The 14,741-nt window shown below is 47.0% G+C and overlaps 1 protein-coding gene across 1 annotated transcript in view; it reads right to left on the bottom strand.

Moving 5' to 3' along the window:
• Positions 1 to 14,741, bottom strand: part of Frmpd2 (FERM and PDZ domain containing 2) — an 87,069-nt gene that overhangs the window by 30,115 nt on the left and 42,213 nt on the right. Inside the window, 6 exon segments of the mRNA XM_036199502.1 lie at positions 401 to 552; positions 4,001 to 4,117; positions 4,208 to 4,315; positions 5,454 to 5,546; positions 7,350 to 7,444; positions 12,855 to 13,059. Coding sequence (XP_036055395.1) covers positions 401 to 552; positions 4,001 to 4,117; positions 4,208 to 4,315; positions 5,454 to 5,546; positions 7,350 to 7,444; positions 12,855 to 13,059 — 770 coding nt within the window.

Here is a 14,741-nt window from a genome sequence, read left to right as displayed (position 1 = left end):
TAGATTTGAACTTGCTACATAGACCAGGCTGACCTCATATTTGTAGCAATCCTCTGACCTCAGCCTCCCAAAGGCTGTGATTGCAGCATCAATCAATTCCCTCATTGTCATTATCAGAGACAGTTCTAATAAGTGAGTAGGAACACCAGAGGCTCCAACTGAGCCCTGACCCCCTGGGCCAGTAGCTCCACCTGCTACTCATGCCAGGAAGAGGTTAAGCAACGTGTAGCTGCTCGACATGGCCCATCAAGAGCACAGGACAGCATAGGACATGGGAGCTCCTCTGGACTCCACAGCCTATTCTCTTTCTTCTGTATTCTAGGATGTGGACCAAGAGGATAAGCATCTTTAATTATAGAGGGGAAGGTGGAGGCCCCTGCCTGGGTGGTGAGCTTTGCACCTGAGCCAATTCTGGTCCTCCGACATTTCTGTCCTGGTCATATGTGTGTGCTGACTCTCTTCCCTGGGGCCCATTGCTCAGGATGTCTGTACAGAACATGCCAGAACTTGCTGTGCTGTTCTTTTCTTCACTGGAGCTATTTCCACAAACACCTATAAAAACAAGCCAAGAAGTCAATGCTTGGAGAGGCTGGCATATTGGTAGCATCCTATGAGACACACAGAATTTTCCTTGAGAGATGAGAGCTTTTATAGTTGCAGAGGATGCTATGAATTCAGCATTTCATGAAGAATGTTGCTTCTAGAATAAACAGAAGATTCTAGAAGTGATCAGAAATATAAACAGAAGTCACTTGTATGACTCAGTTATTAAAACATGGAAGCAAGGATATTGAAGAATGCCAGACCCTCTTTATTAAACTCTTGTCATTCTTGTGATGGGAAGGGATCTGAGAAGAAAAGAGATGAAGGAAGAAGAGGAGAGGAGGAGAGGAGAGAGGGTGATGAGATCTTTTCATCTTCTCAACAGGCTACCAGGAAGGTGTCACCTCAGTTTAATTAGAATCAGATTAATTATTTAATGAATGAATTAAAACAGAATCAAAAGGATGAACTAGTTTGTCCTGAATCCCATATTGAACATGCGGGGCTTCTCTAAACCCTGACCTTCTGCAAAGCTCTGAGGAGCACAGCTGCTACCAGCACGTGACAGAAAGACCCACATGTAGTGTCCTTGGTAATGCCAGGCTCTGGGCTCCTCTAAGAAAAGGCTGGGTATTAATTCCCACTTACTCTAACCGGCATAGAACAAAGAAAAAAATTAGATGGGGATCAATAAGTAAAGCTGGGAGTGAGATGACTAACATTTCTGGCCTTTGATTTCTTTATATCTAAAATAGATCTGTCAGTAGCATAACATTGCAGGATTAGTAGATAAGAGATTATTCATAGACTGAGGATTTATATGTGTATATAAATGTGTATGTGCATACATATGTATACTTCATACACATACAGATTGACATATATAAATCAGCAAATGTATTTACTGATATTGTGCTAATACAGTATTAGTGGTTCAGCAGATGTGTGTTGGAGAAAGGCTAACAGAGCTCCTTCAGACCGGGAGGTGGGAATGCACAGGCAGATTTCCAGCTTCAATACAGCTTACTAGCACCCAGGAAATGTGTGAGCTCACATATCCAAGGAGTTTGATTTAATGATTTGGGTCTTTATCCAAATCTCTTTGATATAGAGTGTGTGGGGGCAGGGATGCCAGTCTGTAATGCCATGTTCCTGATTGTTTTTCTCAAAGTCCACTGTGACTGTCCTTTGGGCAGTATTACAAACATCTGTTCACTTTCTACCATATCCTTCATGAGAGCAGAGGATGGGAATTTAGACCTGAAAAGTCAACCTGTCCTAGCCAGCCTACTGAGCTGGTCTGTTGCTGAGGGAAGAGGTCTAGTGATGGTCTCCAGCTAAGGCAGCTGTTCTGGACTGGTTATCAGGAGCCAGCAGCTAACAGCCCATCATGAGGAGCTGTGTTCTTTGTGTAGTCGAAGTGTAAGCTGGGAGTCATGTTGGTTAATTGTGATTGGCAATATGATAGGATCTAGAATCAGCTAAGAGTTGTATCTGTGGGCAGGTCAGTGAGGGTATTTCCAAGAATGATTAACTGAGGGGTAAGCCTTTCCTCAGATTGGACAGCACCTTCTGACCTTGGCCCAGATGTAGAGACCCAAGGGAAAGTGGTATTTCTTACTTTCTGGACCTTCTCTTGAGTATCTGTCCTTAGCCTTGCAGTGTAAACTGAAGACCAGCAGCTTCCCAGGAATCCTCCAGGCCTTCAGTGCCAAATGGGACAGTGGAGGCACCTGGCCTCATGGACTCTGTCCTCATCCTCTCCAGGGCACAGATAGCCACTGTTGCTGGCCTACATCATGTAAGCCAGTCTAAAAAGTCCCCTTTATACTAAATAGTCATTCTATCGGTCCCACTGCTCTAGAGGACCCTGACCTTCTGTGGGTGATTACAACTCAGTTCACAATCGATTTTCATAGTTGCTCGTGATGGGCTGTTAGCAAGCTGGCTCCTAAGGTCTAGTCCAGAACAGCTGCCTTAACAGAAGACCATCACTTGACCTCATCCCCCAGCAACAGACCAGCTCAGTAGAAATGCCAACTAGAGCAAACCATGTTCCTGACAAGTAACTGAGCCACCATAGGGAGATGACATGTAACCCCCCAGACAGTGGGCATACCTCTTGTCTGGAATTCTAATACAAGACTGTGGTGAGAACACTGTAGAGATTGGATACCAGTTTTTAACATCTTGGCCATCATGGTAGTCTGTCCTTGGACTATGCTGAATTGTGATTTGATTGTCTGGTGTCATTGCCTGACAACACAAGAAGTGAACTGAATGCCCTCGATGTGGAGAGTGTGAAGGAAAATCCAAAGATTACTGACCAGCCTCAGAAAGAGGGGTCAGCCTTGTAACCTCCAACAGAGACAGTGATTTTGAGGCTAGCATGATTGGAGTGCTGGGGCTGGCCCCGGAGTGCTGTGGGATGTTCTGTATGCCAAATGTGTTCCTCTGATTGGTTAGTAAATAAAACATTGATTGGGGCTGGAGAGATGGCTCAGAGGTTAAGAGCACCCACATGGTGCCTCATAACCATCTGCAATGAGATCTGGCACCCTCTTCTGTATACATAATAAATAAATAAATACAAATTTAAAAACAAACAAACAAACACTGATTGGTCAGTAGCCAGGCAGGAAGTATAGGCAGGACAAAAGAGAGGAGATTTGGGGGAAATGGAAAGCAGAGGCGGAGAGACCATGACAAGCGAGATGTAAGGTACCGGTAAGCCACGAGCCACGTGGCAAAGTATAGATTAATAGAAAGGGGCTAAATATAAGAGTAAGAACTAGACAAAGGGAGGCCTGAGCTAATGGCCAAGCCATTCAAATAAAGCATCAGTGGTCCTTAGTAACCAGGGAGAGAGGATGTCAGCCTCCCTCCAGTACCTCTATCAAGAACCCCACCAAAATGCCTCCAAACAAGCATAACATTGTTCTTTGGCCTACACATTTGTTGCTTAGCTGTTGTTCTTAAGTCAAAGGATGAAGGAAACAACCCTTCCACAATAGGTAGTTTACAGCTTGAGCTGGCGCTACCCTGCAAGAACACTGTGCTTGCTGTGCAGATGTAGACTGAAGACAATCTCCCTCTCCTTCTCAGCTGCCTAGCTGACTGCTCCACCTGAGCTCAATGGGAGAAATCTTGGACTTGAGTGTCAATAAGAGTTCCCTCCCTGTCATCCAAGGAGAGTGAGCAGGAACACATATACACTGGGTGTATCCAGTCATGCCTAATGAAGAGGCTGCTGCCTTCCAGAAACACATGCAATCATGGGACCCCACTCTGCCCTTGAAACTGCCCAGTGTACTGATTTGTACCCCTGGGTTGCCTCCTTGCAAGCTAGGGCCATGCTTGCCGAGAGCTACACAAAAGACCTACATGGAGCTTTGTGTTTTGTGTCCATGGTGGTAACAGGAGGCTGTTCTGTTGTGGAAAGTGAGATGAAATGTACCTTTTGACTGAGAGATGATTAATTCTATGTTGTCAGGAGAATTCTGGATCATTCTAACAGCCATGTTGAACGTGAAGCCCTCCAGGCTGATGTGATTCAAGGCTAGTATCTTCCCTCCTGGAGAAAAAAGAAGCCTCAATAACCCCAGCAAGGAAATAAGAAAGGTGGTAACTTAAGACATCTCTGGCCATTTAACTTAAGGTATACCTGGTTTGATCTTTTTAGCCTTTTCTGCTGGTCCCCCAGGTATAAGGGAAGATATGAAAATGCCTGGCTTTGCTTGGTCTGCATCTTCTCCCTCGTTAATGACAAAACCTGTAATCCAAGATGGCATTGAACGGTAAGATGATGTTTAATGACTCCATGGCTCACACAGCTACCAAGTGGCATGGCTGATAAATGCATCTGAGTGAGATGACCGGAGATAGCAGACTGCTCCCTTTACCACTCACAAAATGCAGCCCACCAACACAGCTGGCTTCATGGCAGGAGATAGGGGTTGCCCGCACCCATCTCTGAGTGTGTGTTTTATATGTGTGTAAGTTCACAGGCGCGCGCGTGTGTGTGTGTGTGTGTGTGTGTGTGTGTGTGTGTGTGCATGCGCGCGCATGTGCATGGGGAGCCCCAGAGTTTGACTCTGAATGTCTTCCTGGATTGCTAATTACTGTATAAGTTCTTTTTCTTGTATGTTTATGGGTGTTTTACTTCCATGTCTGTCTCTGTCCCATGTGTGTGTAGTGCCTGTGGAGGCCAGAATAAGGTGTCACATCCCCTGAGACCGAAGTGACGTTTGTGAGCCACCACATGGTCTTCAGCCCCATCCACTTTATCAAGGCAGTCTCTCACTGAACACAAAGCTCACTGACTCAGCTGGTCTAATGAGCCAGCTTGCTGGAGGAATCCCTGTCTCAGCCTCCTGAGTGCCAGGATTACAGGCATAATATCACACACACCCAACGTTTTGATGTGGGTGCTGGGGATTGGAACTCTGTTGTCACATTTGCATGGCAAGCGTTTCATCAATGGAGCCATCTCCCCATTCCCAGGAAAGATGATTTCCAACCAAATACCCTGTCTCAGTGTCGTTTTTTCTTACATGGTTTTAAGTATTTTTAAATGTGACTGATAATTGAAGATACAAGAGATGGCCTACTCCTCTACATCACTAAGAACCTATTTATACTGGAGAAAGGTCAGCGTGAGGTGTGTGGAGAGAGAGGGTTTTATTTTTATCTTGTGCTTAGATGCACCCTGAAAATACATCAGGACTTGCAAGGAATCCTTCATCCCAAAAGTCTTTGTGTTCTTTGCGGGCACTGAAAGAAGGAAAAAATGGAAGGGACTGTTGAAAAATGCAAGGTAGGAAGGAAAAAGTTAGATTGGAGGGATGAATGGTGCTCATCCCCGCTCTGCAGAGCAAGGCCCGGGCCTACCCTTCAAAGAACCCTCTTACCAAAGCCACGATGTGGATCACGCTTCAATGTCACACACACGATGTCTGGGTTAGGTTCTTCTGCACAGCTCTTCCTCCAGCTATTCTGTGACTCTGGAGGCAGAATCAAAGCACCATATTTGGGTTTTCCTCCCAAACCAGTTGGAAGGAACCCAACAAAATGCACACACATACAAGCAAGAGCAGCTCACAGCAAATCTCCTATCATCCTGGGAACAGATCATTGAGCACGTATTTGACTGGAACACAACTGGGCCACTGTTGGTCAACGCTGGGCTGCAGGAGTCGAGACCATGGCAGGATGGCCAATGGACAGGGTCTGTTTCCAAGTTATTTACCAGAAGCCCTCCCCATTGGTGTTAGAGATGGAGCCCAGGATCTTGTACATGTTAAGCAAGTGTCCTATGACTGAGCTAAACCTCTAGTCCTTGTCATTTTTTTAGACATGATCTCTCTATGTCGCTCATGCTGGCCTCCAACTCACTATGAATCCAACACTGGTTTCAAACGCTTGATCACCCTGCCTCCATGTTCGAGGCACTTGGATCATAAGCATGAGCCACCATGCTCACTTAACTTTCTTCCCCCACTGCACCCCCCAGCACTGGTCTTGAGACAAGATGGAGGGTAAGTGGAGGCTGTACTTCCTGACAGTGACAACTGAAACTAAACACAGAGATGAGACAGCAAAGTCTTCCCCTCTGAGTCTTGCAATAGCTTGGATCTTGAATGTCTCCCAAAGGACCGTGAGTTGAAAGCTTTGTTGCTACTGTGTGTTGCTACTGGAGGGAATGCAATCTTTAAGAGAAGGTGCCTTAAAGGTGCATAGAAATTGAGTCGTTGAATGTGTGGTCTTGAAGGGGATACTCAACAACAGTCTCTTTGTCGCTCTTGCTTCTTTCTGACTCTCATCAGTGAACAGGTCTCACCCATCATCCACTCCCACTATGATCCCTCTGTTGTCACAGGCCCCAGCAACCTGGACTGATACCTCTGAAGTCATGGGTAAAAATAAACCTTTCCTTTCCTTTATTTTTGTTTTAAGACAGGGTCTTACTATGTAGCCCTGGCTAGACCAGAAGTTGATATGAAAACCAGGCTTGCCTCAACTCACAGAGATGCCCCTGCTTCTGTCTTCCCGCCTTTCCTTTTTAAAAATTGACTTCTCTCAGAAATTTGTTCTAATAAAGAAAAGCTAGTTGTGTCTCTACCACTCACTGAAGTACAGGGGCTGATGGCCCAGCTTCCGTGTCCTGGAATACTTCCCAGCTGTGTCTGGAGGAAACCCAAAGCAGAAGCCTAAAGCTGTTCCTAGAAAGCTGGAGTCTTGGGGCTGGACACAACTTCTGTCCCAGTTCCGGTGGGAAAATCTCCCACTGGTGACTGACCACCACAGGCAATTCACATCTTTCCTCCCCCAGGAAACTCCCTGAGTCTGCAGTTTAGTTAACAGAAGAGAGATGTGAGTGCATTCAGTTCTGGCTTCTGGGTTAACATCCTTCAAGGACCAGTACTCTCCGTTGCTCTCTATCTTTGTCTTTAACTGGGAACTTGTAGATAAAAGCATGCTGCTCTCCCTGTGCATGCTTTCTGGGGAGCACTGAGAGATACTGTGAGCCCATGAGAAGCAGGAGAGCTGATATTCCTCATACTCAACCACAGTTTTGGGAACCACCTCCTCAAAACTATCCCTTTCTAGATTCATGCAACACCTAAGGCCAGATGTTGACTATGAGAGAGGTCTTCCCAACTCCAAAAGGTTTTGAGAAGAATTTTTAAAGCAAAATGACCACAAACTGTCCTTGGGAAGCAAACTGAAGAGGTGGTAAAAGTTTGAAAAGAAGTGACACCTGGAAGGCCTCCCTTCCCTACATCTGCCCACGGTTTGGTCTGTACCTGTGCGCATGCTCCGAACAGCTGTCCCAGAGAGATTCTGAGTTGGCTTTTGGATCAAACTGACGCTGTTCAGCTGCTCTCGGCCAGTGTAAGGGCTGAGGGGAAAGATGCAAATGTAAGATCAGATGCTCCTGGAAGGGATCTTCTTGGCCATTTGTTAGTGTGGCCTAAAGAAGGCAGCTTTGTGCCAAGCAACTCAGCAGATCCTTAGACCAATTCCACAAAGGCTGGCTCAGTGAGGAAGAACAGGAATGGCATTGGGTCTCTGTCCCTGAGGGCTCATCATAGTCACCCACACCTCACATGGACCCCCACTGTCCACCTTAGTTTGTTTATGCAACAGCTCTAGAACCCCAGCTCCTCAGCTATAAAATAGGAGTGATCTTCCAATTTCCCAGGCTCACGACATCACCACGCCCAAGCAGGGCAGAGCTGTGGCGGCTCTCCTGACACTTTATTGTTTGTTCTTACTTTCAGCTAAAAGTCCCTAGAAGGGCCAGACTACCCCACATATGCTGTGCCCCTTGAGGACTGCAGACTCGTCCATCTACCAGTGCATGGGACTTGGATGTTCTGTTGTCACGCTGGGAGCTACTGCTCAGGCGTTCCACTGACTAAATGTGCGGTGGCATGGTTTGGATGTCATTTGTTCCCCAAGGCTCAAGGGTTCAACTGTTGAAAGTTTGGTCCTCCAGGGGGTGCTATTGGGAGGTGGTTGAATTTTTAAGAAGAGGGGCCTAGTGGAATATGATTAGGTCACTGGGGATGCCCTTCTTGGAAGGGATTAATTCGTTCCTATGGGCCCCCTGTTAGTTTTCTGAGATAGTGAGTTCTAAAAAGGCAAGGTTGGCCTGGCCCCTGGCCCATCTTTCCACTGAGTGTCTCTAATACACATTCCCACAGTCATCTGCTGTGAGATGAAGCAGCTAGGGTGGGAGTACAGGGCCCAGCAGAAGTAGCACCATGCTGATTGGATTTTCAGTTTTCACAATGTAAGCTACCTAAACCCCTTTCTCCCATCGAGGTACCCAGCCTTGCTCGTCACTTTTATAGCAACAGAAAACAGACTAGTGCATATAATTAACATTCTAGTAAGCAAAGCCTGTGCTAGACAGCACATTGACTATGAATGAAGTGACCCAGGGCCACCTCAAAAACACCTCAGGAAGGAGCAGAGTGCAGAATGTAAGAACAGACGTCAATACGTGTGTGCTCAGAGCTCTGGGAACAGCCAGCACTGGGCCTCAGGACAGCCAACCACCAGATCAATGTCATTCAGTCTGTCCCAACACCAGGGAGGCTACTCTTACCACACTGATTAGACATCTGGACTGCTGCAGGGGATGTTGGTGCAGGTAGCTGCCCATGAACCCTCTTAGGGTCCCCAGGTTTGGGAGGTGGAGCTTACGATGGTAGCAGGGGGAGACCAGAACAGCCCTTTCTACGCAGGGCAGAGCCTTGTTCTATAGCTACTCACTTTTGCATCTGTTCCTACGGCAAGTCCAACCCAATTTGACGAAAACCCACTAGGGGCCAGGCCTGGCCTTGCAAGGTATATGAGTCAGAGATGGGCCAGCCCTCTGGAAGGTTTGTGGGGCACCAGGCTTCCAAGCCCACCTAAGTGCACAGGGAGAGACACTGGTTCATGGGAAGGAAAAATCCCAACACCCAGGGAGGACCTGAGAGAGGCTTGGGCAATGTCACTGGGTGCCCTCTGAAGAATAGCAAGGTCTTATCTGCCCTGGGTTTCTACGGTTCACGTGATCTGGGCTACCCGGGGAACCAGCTCTCAGTTGTTCAAATATATTTCCTGTTGGCCACAAAAGGACAAATGGTGTATGAGTGGGCTGTTATATGAGGAACTTCGAGGAGTCACACTCACAGACAGAAAGTAGATAGTGGGTACCAAAGGCTGGGTTATTAGCCTGGGTGGGAGGAAGTGCTGAGGGAAGGTGGTTTCCATGCGGGAAGATGAAGACCCTGTGAAGGATGGTGAGGCACAACAATAATGGGAATGTGCCCAATGCCACTCACTGCTTTGGAAACAATAAAATAGAAAGCATAAAATAGCCACGATGATACAGTTTATGCTTTGTGTATTTTACCATAATTAAAGAGTGCTTTTTATTTCTCTCTCTCTCTTTCTCAAAATGCCAACCTCTCAAAATCCATTTACTGAAAACTTCCACATTCTGGCTTCAGAGCTGAGGATACAACTGGTGCGTTGCTATTCTTGGGAGTCTCTGTGCTCAGAGCAGACGGATGAAAGCATGTGCTTGTTGGGGTGGGCACACACAGGGAGGGGCTGTCCTAAATGGAACCAGTGCAGCCGAGGAGCCAGCCCTTTGCTGGGCAGCCAGAAAAGGCTCTAGAGAGGTGATGAAGGGAAGGTAGCCAACATCTCTGCACTCAGAAGCTCTGTGTAAACAACATGGACCGTGTCTGTGCTGTGAAAACGGAACCCTCAGCACCTACCAGGCCAGATGCTGAAGAAACTACTCTAGTTAGACTGACAGGCTCGTCTGTGTCAATCCTCCTCTCTGTCTAACTAAGCACAATCTTGCCTGCCGATTAATACTTGACGTCTCTCTCTCTCTCTCTCTCTCTCTCTCTCTCTCTCTCTCTCTCACTCACACACACACACACACACACACACACACACACACACACACTCCACTGTACCTATGCCTGACTTAGGCCTTAAACCCATGCTGACCACCATACAAAGGGACAGGCCCACCTCCCCTAGAGTTCAGGGCAAGTGCTCAAACACCAGGTGGAGCTGAGCCCTGGTCACCCCCAGGAACTCTTTCATGACCCACAGCCTGGACTAACTCCCCCCTTCTCTTGCTCACTCCTTCCCACTCATAAGGAGGCCACCTTCCCCAAGTCATGGGTTCCTGTTGTGTTTCTTGATGGACTACCAGATGGCCGAAGACTCAGACAAGTCCTGAGACTTCCTGCTTTGCCTAAAGGTCACCAGTAACCTCCTGTGACGTGAGGTGTTGATAGGAACTGCGAAAATTGGTCATTTAAAAAGCAATGACATAAAGAAGGAATGTAAGGAGTGGGCTTGGCGAGAGGCTCCACTCAGCTTCCTGTTAGAGGGCAGGCTGCCAGGCAGCGCTATAGAGCTCCTACATGGGAAGACACTCCAAGCCCTACCCTTCTCATGGCTGCCATGCTGTCGAGACATTTCTTACATGTTCTCCAGCACCCGTGTGGAGTGAAAGGCTTGAGGCCCTGCTGTGGGTCTATTGGGAAGTAGAGCCTTTAGAGGTCAGGCTTGGAAAGAGGTTATCTTAGACAGGCTGTGTCACTGTGGTGTCTGCTAGCAATGCATGATGTGGGGTTCACTGTGGCTCACGGGAAGGGTTTCAAGCCACAGCCCTCGGCAGCACTGAGTGCCACTGGGGCCAAGGAGAGCATCGCGGAAGCGTGTGGCAGAGGCTGCTCACCTCATGCAGACAGGAAATGGAGAGGGACAGACAGGGACAATATACTCCTGAGGACCTGTCCCCCAGTGACCTACTTCTGGCTAAATCACATCCCTTAAAGTTTCCAGCATTTCCTAAAATCGTGTCACCAGGCAGGAAGCAAGTTTTCAGCATATGAGATTTTTTTGAAAGATACTTCCTATCCAAACTTTAACAGAGGTCTTTAGGGGAACGAGATAGCAGACCCCTAGTTCCTTCCTCTTGCTATCCTTTCTTTTGCTGCCCACAAGAAACAAACGGGCTCCTTTACACCATACTCCTGCCATGGTGTGCTGCCTTACAACAGATCCAAAACCAGTGGGGCCAGCTAGTTATGGACTGAAACTGAGCCAGAATTAACCTTACCTCTTCTGAAGTTTATTACCTGAGGTATTTTGTTACAGTAACAGAAAGCTAGCACAGTGGCCTGGAAGAGGTCATAGTTACTTCTGCATTTTTCATTTTTCCTTACATTTAAAATTATGTAATTGTGTGTGTGTGTGTGTGTGTGTGTGTGTGTGTGTGCGCGAGCACATGCCTGTGGATGTGTTCTGTGTGGGGGCACACACATTCTGCAGTGTGTGTAAAGGTCAGAGGACCACTTTCAGGAGTTGTTTCCTCCTTCCACTGTGTGGGCACCAGGAGCAGAACTTGGGTTGTTAGGCTCGGCAGCAATCCACCCCTGGCTGCTGACTCTTCACAGTCCTGCTTCTGCTGGTAAACAACGGAGTGCCATAAAGTACTCTAAACCAATGGGTGACAGGTAAAAGAGACCACAAAGCCATTGACACTCACAAACTGAGATGAGACCCATTTCTAGTCCCTTTGAATTTGTATGAACCCAGGAGTGATGGCAGATGTGTGCTGGTCTCTGGGCTACACGGTATGACCACTGGCAAGCTCTCCCCAAATTCTCAGAGCCCAGAGCAGCAGTGGAGACCCTTGCTGGAGGGCCTCCTGAGGCTGCACAGGGCAGGAGGGTGCCAGCATGCAGCATATCCCAGCCACCTCCATACAGGGGTACCTGCTGATGACCACCAAGATACCCTCTTTATCACACACAGCAAAGTCCTGCCTCCTGTTCTAACCCACAAAGTTGTGAAGCAGAATGATAAGGTGGCTGCTGGGCTATGCCACTATTCTTGGGGTGGTTTGCCATGGAGACCCAGAATGAGTTTTGCTTCCTCGTTATTGATTGATTTTGTACTGCAGAGCAAGGCACATTTGCATCAGTAGCATTGGAGCAATAATTTTCTAAGTATTACTTTAAGGTATCTGTGTATATGCATGTATTTCAGTTATTTGAACTGAAATCATCCATTCTCTCCTGCTGAAGCTGATGTATAACTCATCTTCCCCAGCCCCAAAAGCAGATCCTGCCACCCCACCCCCTCCTCAGCATACAGCCTGGGAATCGGTGCTATTTATGTACTTGCCTTGTAAGTGTAATCCAAGTTCTGGGCTATTTTTAACGTATGGATCATTGTTTTACAATGAACACTGCATTTATGAGCTCGCTGCTTTCACATTCGAATTTAAATGGCAAGCCGACAGCCTGGAAAGTAGCAGCGTGTCAGGGTTACCAGGACAGCCTCCATGATGGGCAGCTATCTTTAGGTCCCAACCCTTCGGCTTCCCTTCTGGAAAGTAGAGATAATGATAAAACCAACTTCACAGAGTTGTGTGGGTTGCGGAACAAGTTCCACAAGCAGTATCTACCTTATGATAGTCCAAAGGTGATTATTAGCATTTGCTAATTTTACCTTCTGCAACTTCCCATTACCGCCTCGTTCTTTCTCTACCAGAAGGTATGAACAGAAGGATATGGGAGTGAGACCTGGCCTGATGGCAATCAGCTTAGTCATTGTAGTGATCTACAGTTGATCTCTGGATCAAGTTAAAAGCAACACAGTGAACATACACGATCCTTCGGTATTGAAGTCCGTTGACTTTAAACCCGCTTCAGGTACAGATGGTTCTGGTGCACCATGCACTGGTAGTCTTGGCTCTGAAGAAAAACAAAACCTACCTGTTTCTGATTTCCTCCATCCCAATCTTCTTGCTGCCTTGCATGCTCTCCACGGATGTGCTCAGTCGGCCTCCTGTGGCATTCTGCAACCTGGGTACACACAGCTCGTTTTCCGAGGATGACAGGTTCTGAATCCAAGTGAGAGGGTCAGTCTGTGTCTGGTGTGCAGAATTCAAGTTGGCTATTTGTACAAACTTCAACTGATCTGAGTTGGGGGAGGAAAAGACAGGCATACACATAAGATTACACTGGTTCAGTCACTGCTCTTAATACAACCATACACTCCTCACCTGACTCTCCTTACCCAGTTCTTTTCCTGCACTGAGAGAATTGACATTCTGCCCCCTGCTACCTTGGGGAGTCCTTGTGCCTAGCCCTGAAAATGTAAGTCCTTCTAATCAGTACTTGCTGATGAAAGACACTTCGGAAGCCTAAGGAGAGAGGCAAGATGGTCCCTGTAGCTGATAGAGTAGCAGCCAGGAACCTGTTCTACCTGGTGCCACTCAGGGCTCCAGTGGGGCCACATCTCATTCTGCATTCACCCTCATAGATCTGCCCTTGGAAACCATCCTGTATCAAAGCACCTGGGGTCCCACATCAGATTCTTCCCTGTGGAATATAATCTTTCATCTCTACACAGCTTACTTTGCCCTGGCAGGATTAGTCCATGTTAGAGTCCCCTGCCAGACATATAAACACACATTAGGAGTATGGAACCTCAGCTCTGATGATGTTCCTTCCCCCTTCTATAAGGCCTAATAAATGACCCCAGAGATGAGACTATGATCATGAGGGATGCCCAGCTTTACTGTTTGCATTATTCATAGAAAATTGAGATTTTTATTAAAAGATCTCTTAGGGTAAAAAGGCTTTGCTCAGAACTGCATCTAGTGTGCCGTTGTTCAGGTTTTTATTTGTTCACTTTGTTGTTTTGTTGTTGAGATAGGGTCTTCTGTAGTCTAGGCTAGTCTGGAACTCTCTTTACAGGCAAGGGTGATGACCTCGAACTCCTGATGCATCTACCTCCACCTCCCAAGTGCTGGTATTATAGGAGTGAACCACCACACCTAGCTTGCATTTGTATTTGGAGAAAGGAAAATGTTGACTGTCTTTGGGCCGTCTGCTCTGGACTGAAACCAGGAAGGAAAGAGTCTAACAGCATCAGCATAATCAGTATCCATGCCCCCCATTCTTTGTGCATGTATAGTGTTCATTATAAATAAGTATGTGGTATCTGTATGTGCATGTGGGTAGAAGTGTATACGGATGGACATGCATCATATGCATATTTTCTGGTATACTTGTATGCATGTGGTGTGTGCATATGTGACATGGCTATCAGAGGTAGAGTGTTTATGACTGTGTTATGACGTGTGCAAATGCATGTGTGCATGCTCAGAAACACACCTCTGCAAGGAGAGAGTGAGGATCATTTAACTACTTAAGCAGACCTTCTCTTTTCTGGTTGTTGCCAGGGCTGTTCCCCCTGAAAAAGCTAGCCACTAAAAAGAATTACTCCTTGAAACTTTGGAAGTGTAAGAGGACTGTGGTATCACTCTTTACATAGAGTAAGCAAGAAAGGATGGGGATATGTAAGTAATTTGAATATGACCTGTCGCTTTTGCACAGACTTTATAGTCTTGCTCCAGAGCTTGGGCCTGTCAGGAACAAGGTAATAGCAGCAGCTAGTTCTGACTAAACGTGTCCTATGTGACAGAATCAGTGTCGAGCATGGTGACTTCCACTGTCTCACTCATTCCTCAACATCACTCTCTGGGGCGGATAGCGAACCCATTTTACAGATAAGATGATTTGAGAATGGATAGTTTTCTCCTGGTCGGAAGGTTGGTCAGTTAACAGAGCAGTTTCACACTGGCTCCACAGTGC

This window comes from Onychomys torridus, chromosome 9 (genome assembly GCF_903995425.1).
Source record: "Onychomys torridus chromosome 9, mOncTor1.1, whole genome shotgun sequence".
NCBI lineage: Eukaryota > Metazoa > Chordata > Mammalia > Rodentia > Cricetidae > Onychomys > Onychomys torridus.
Note: the sequence above shows the minus strand (reverse complement) of the source record. Positions and strands in the feature narration are given on the sequence as shown.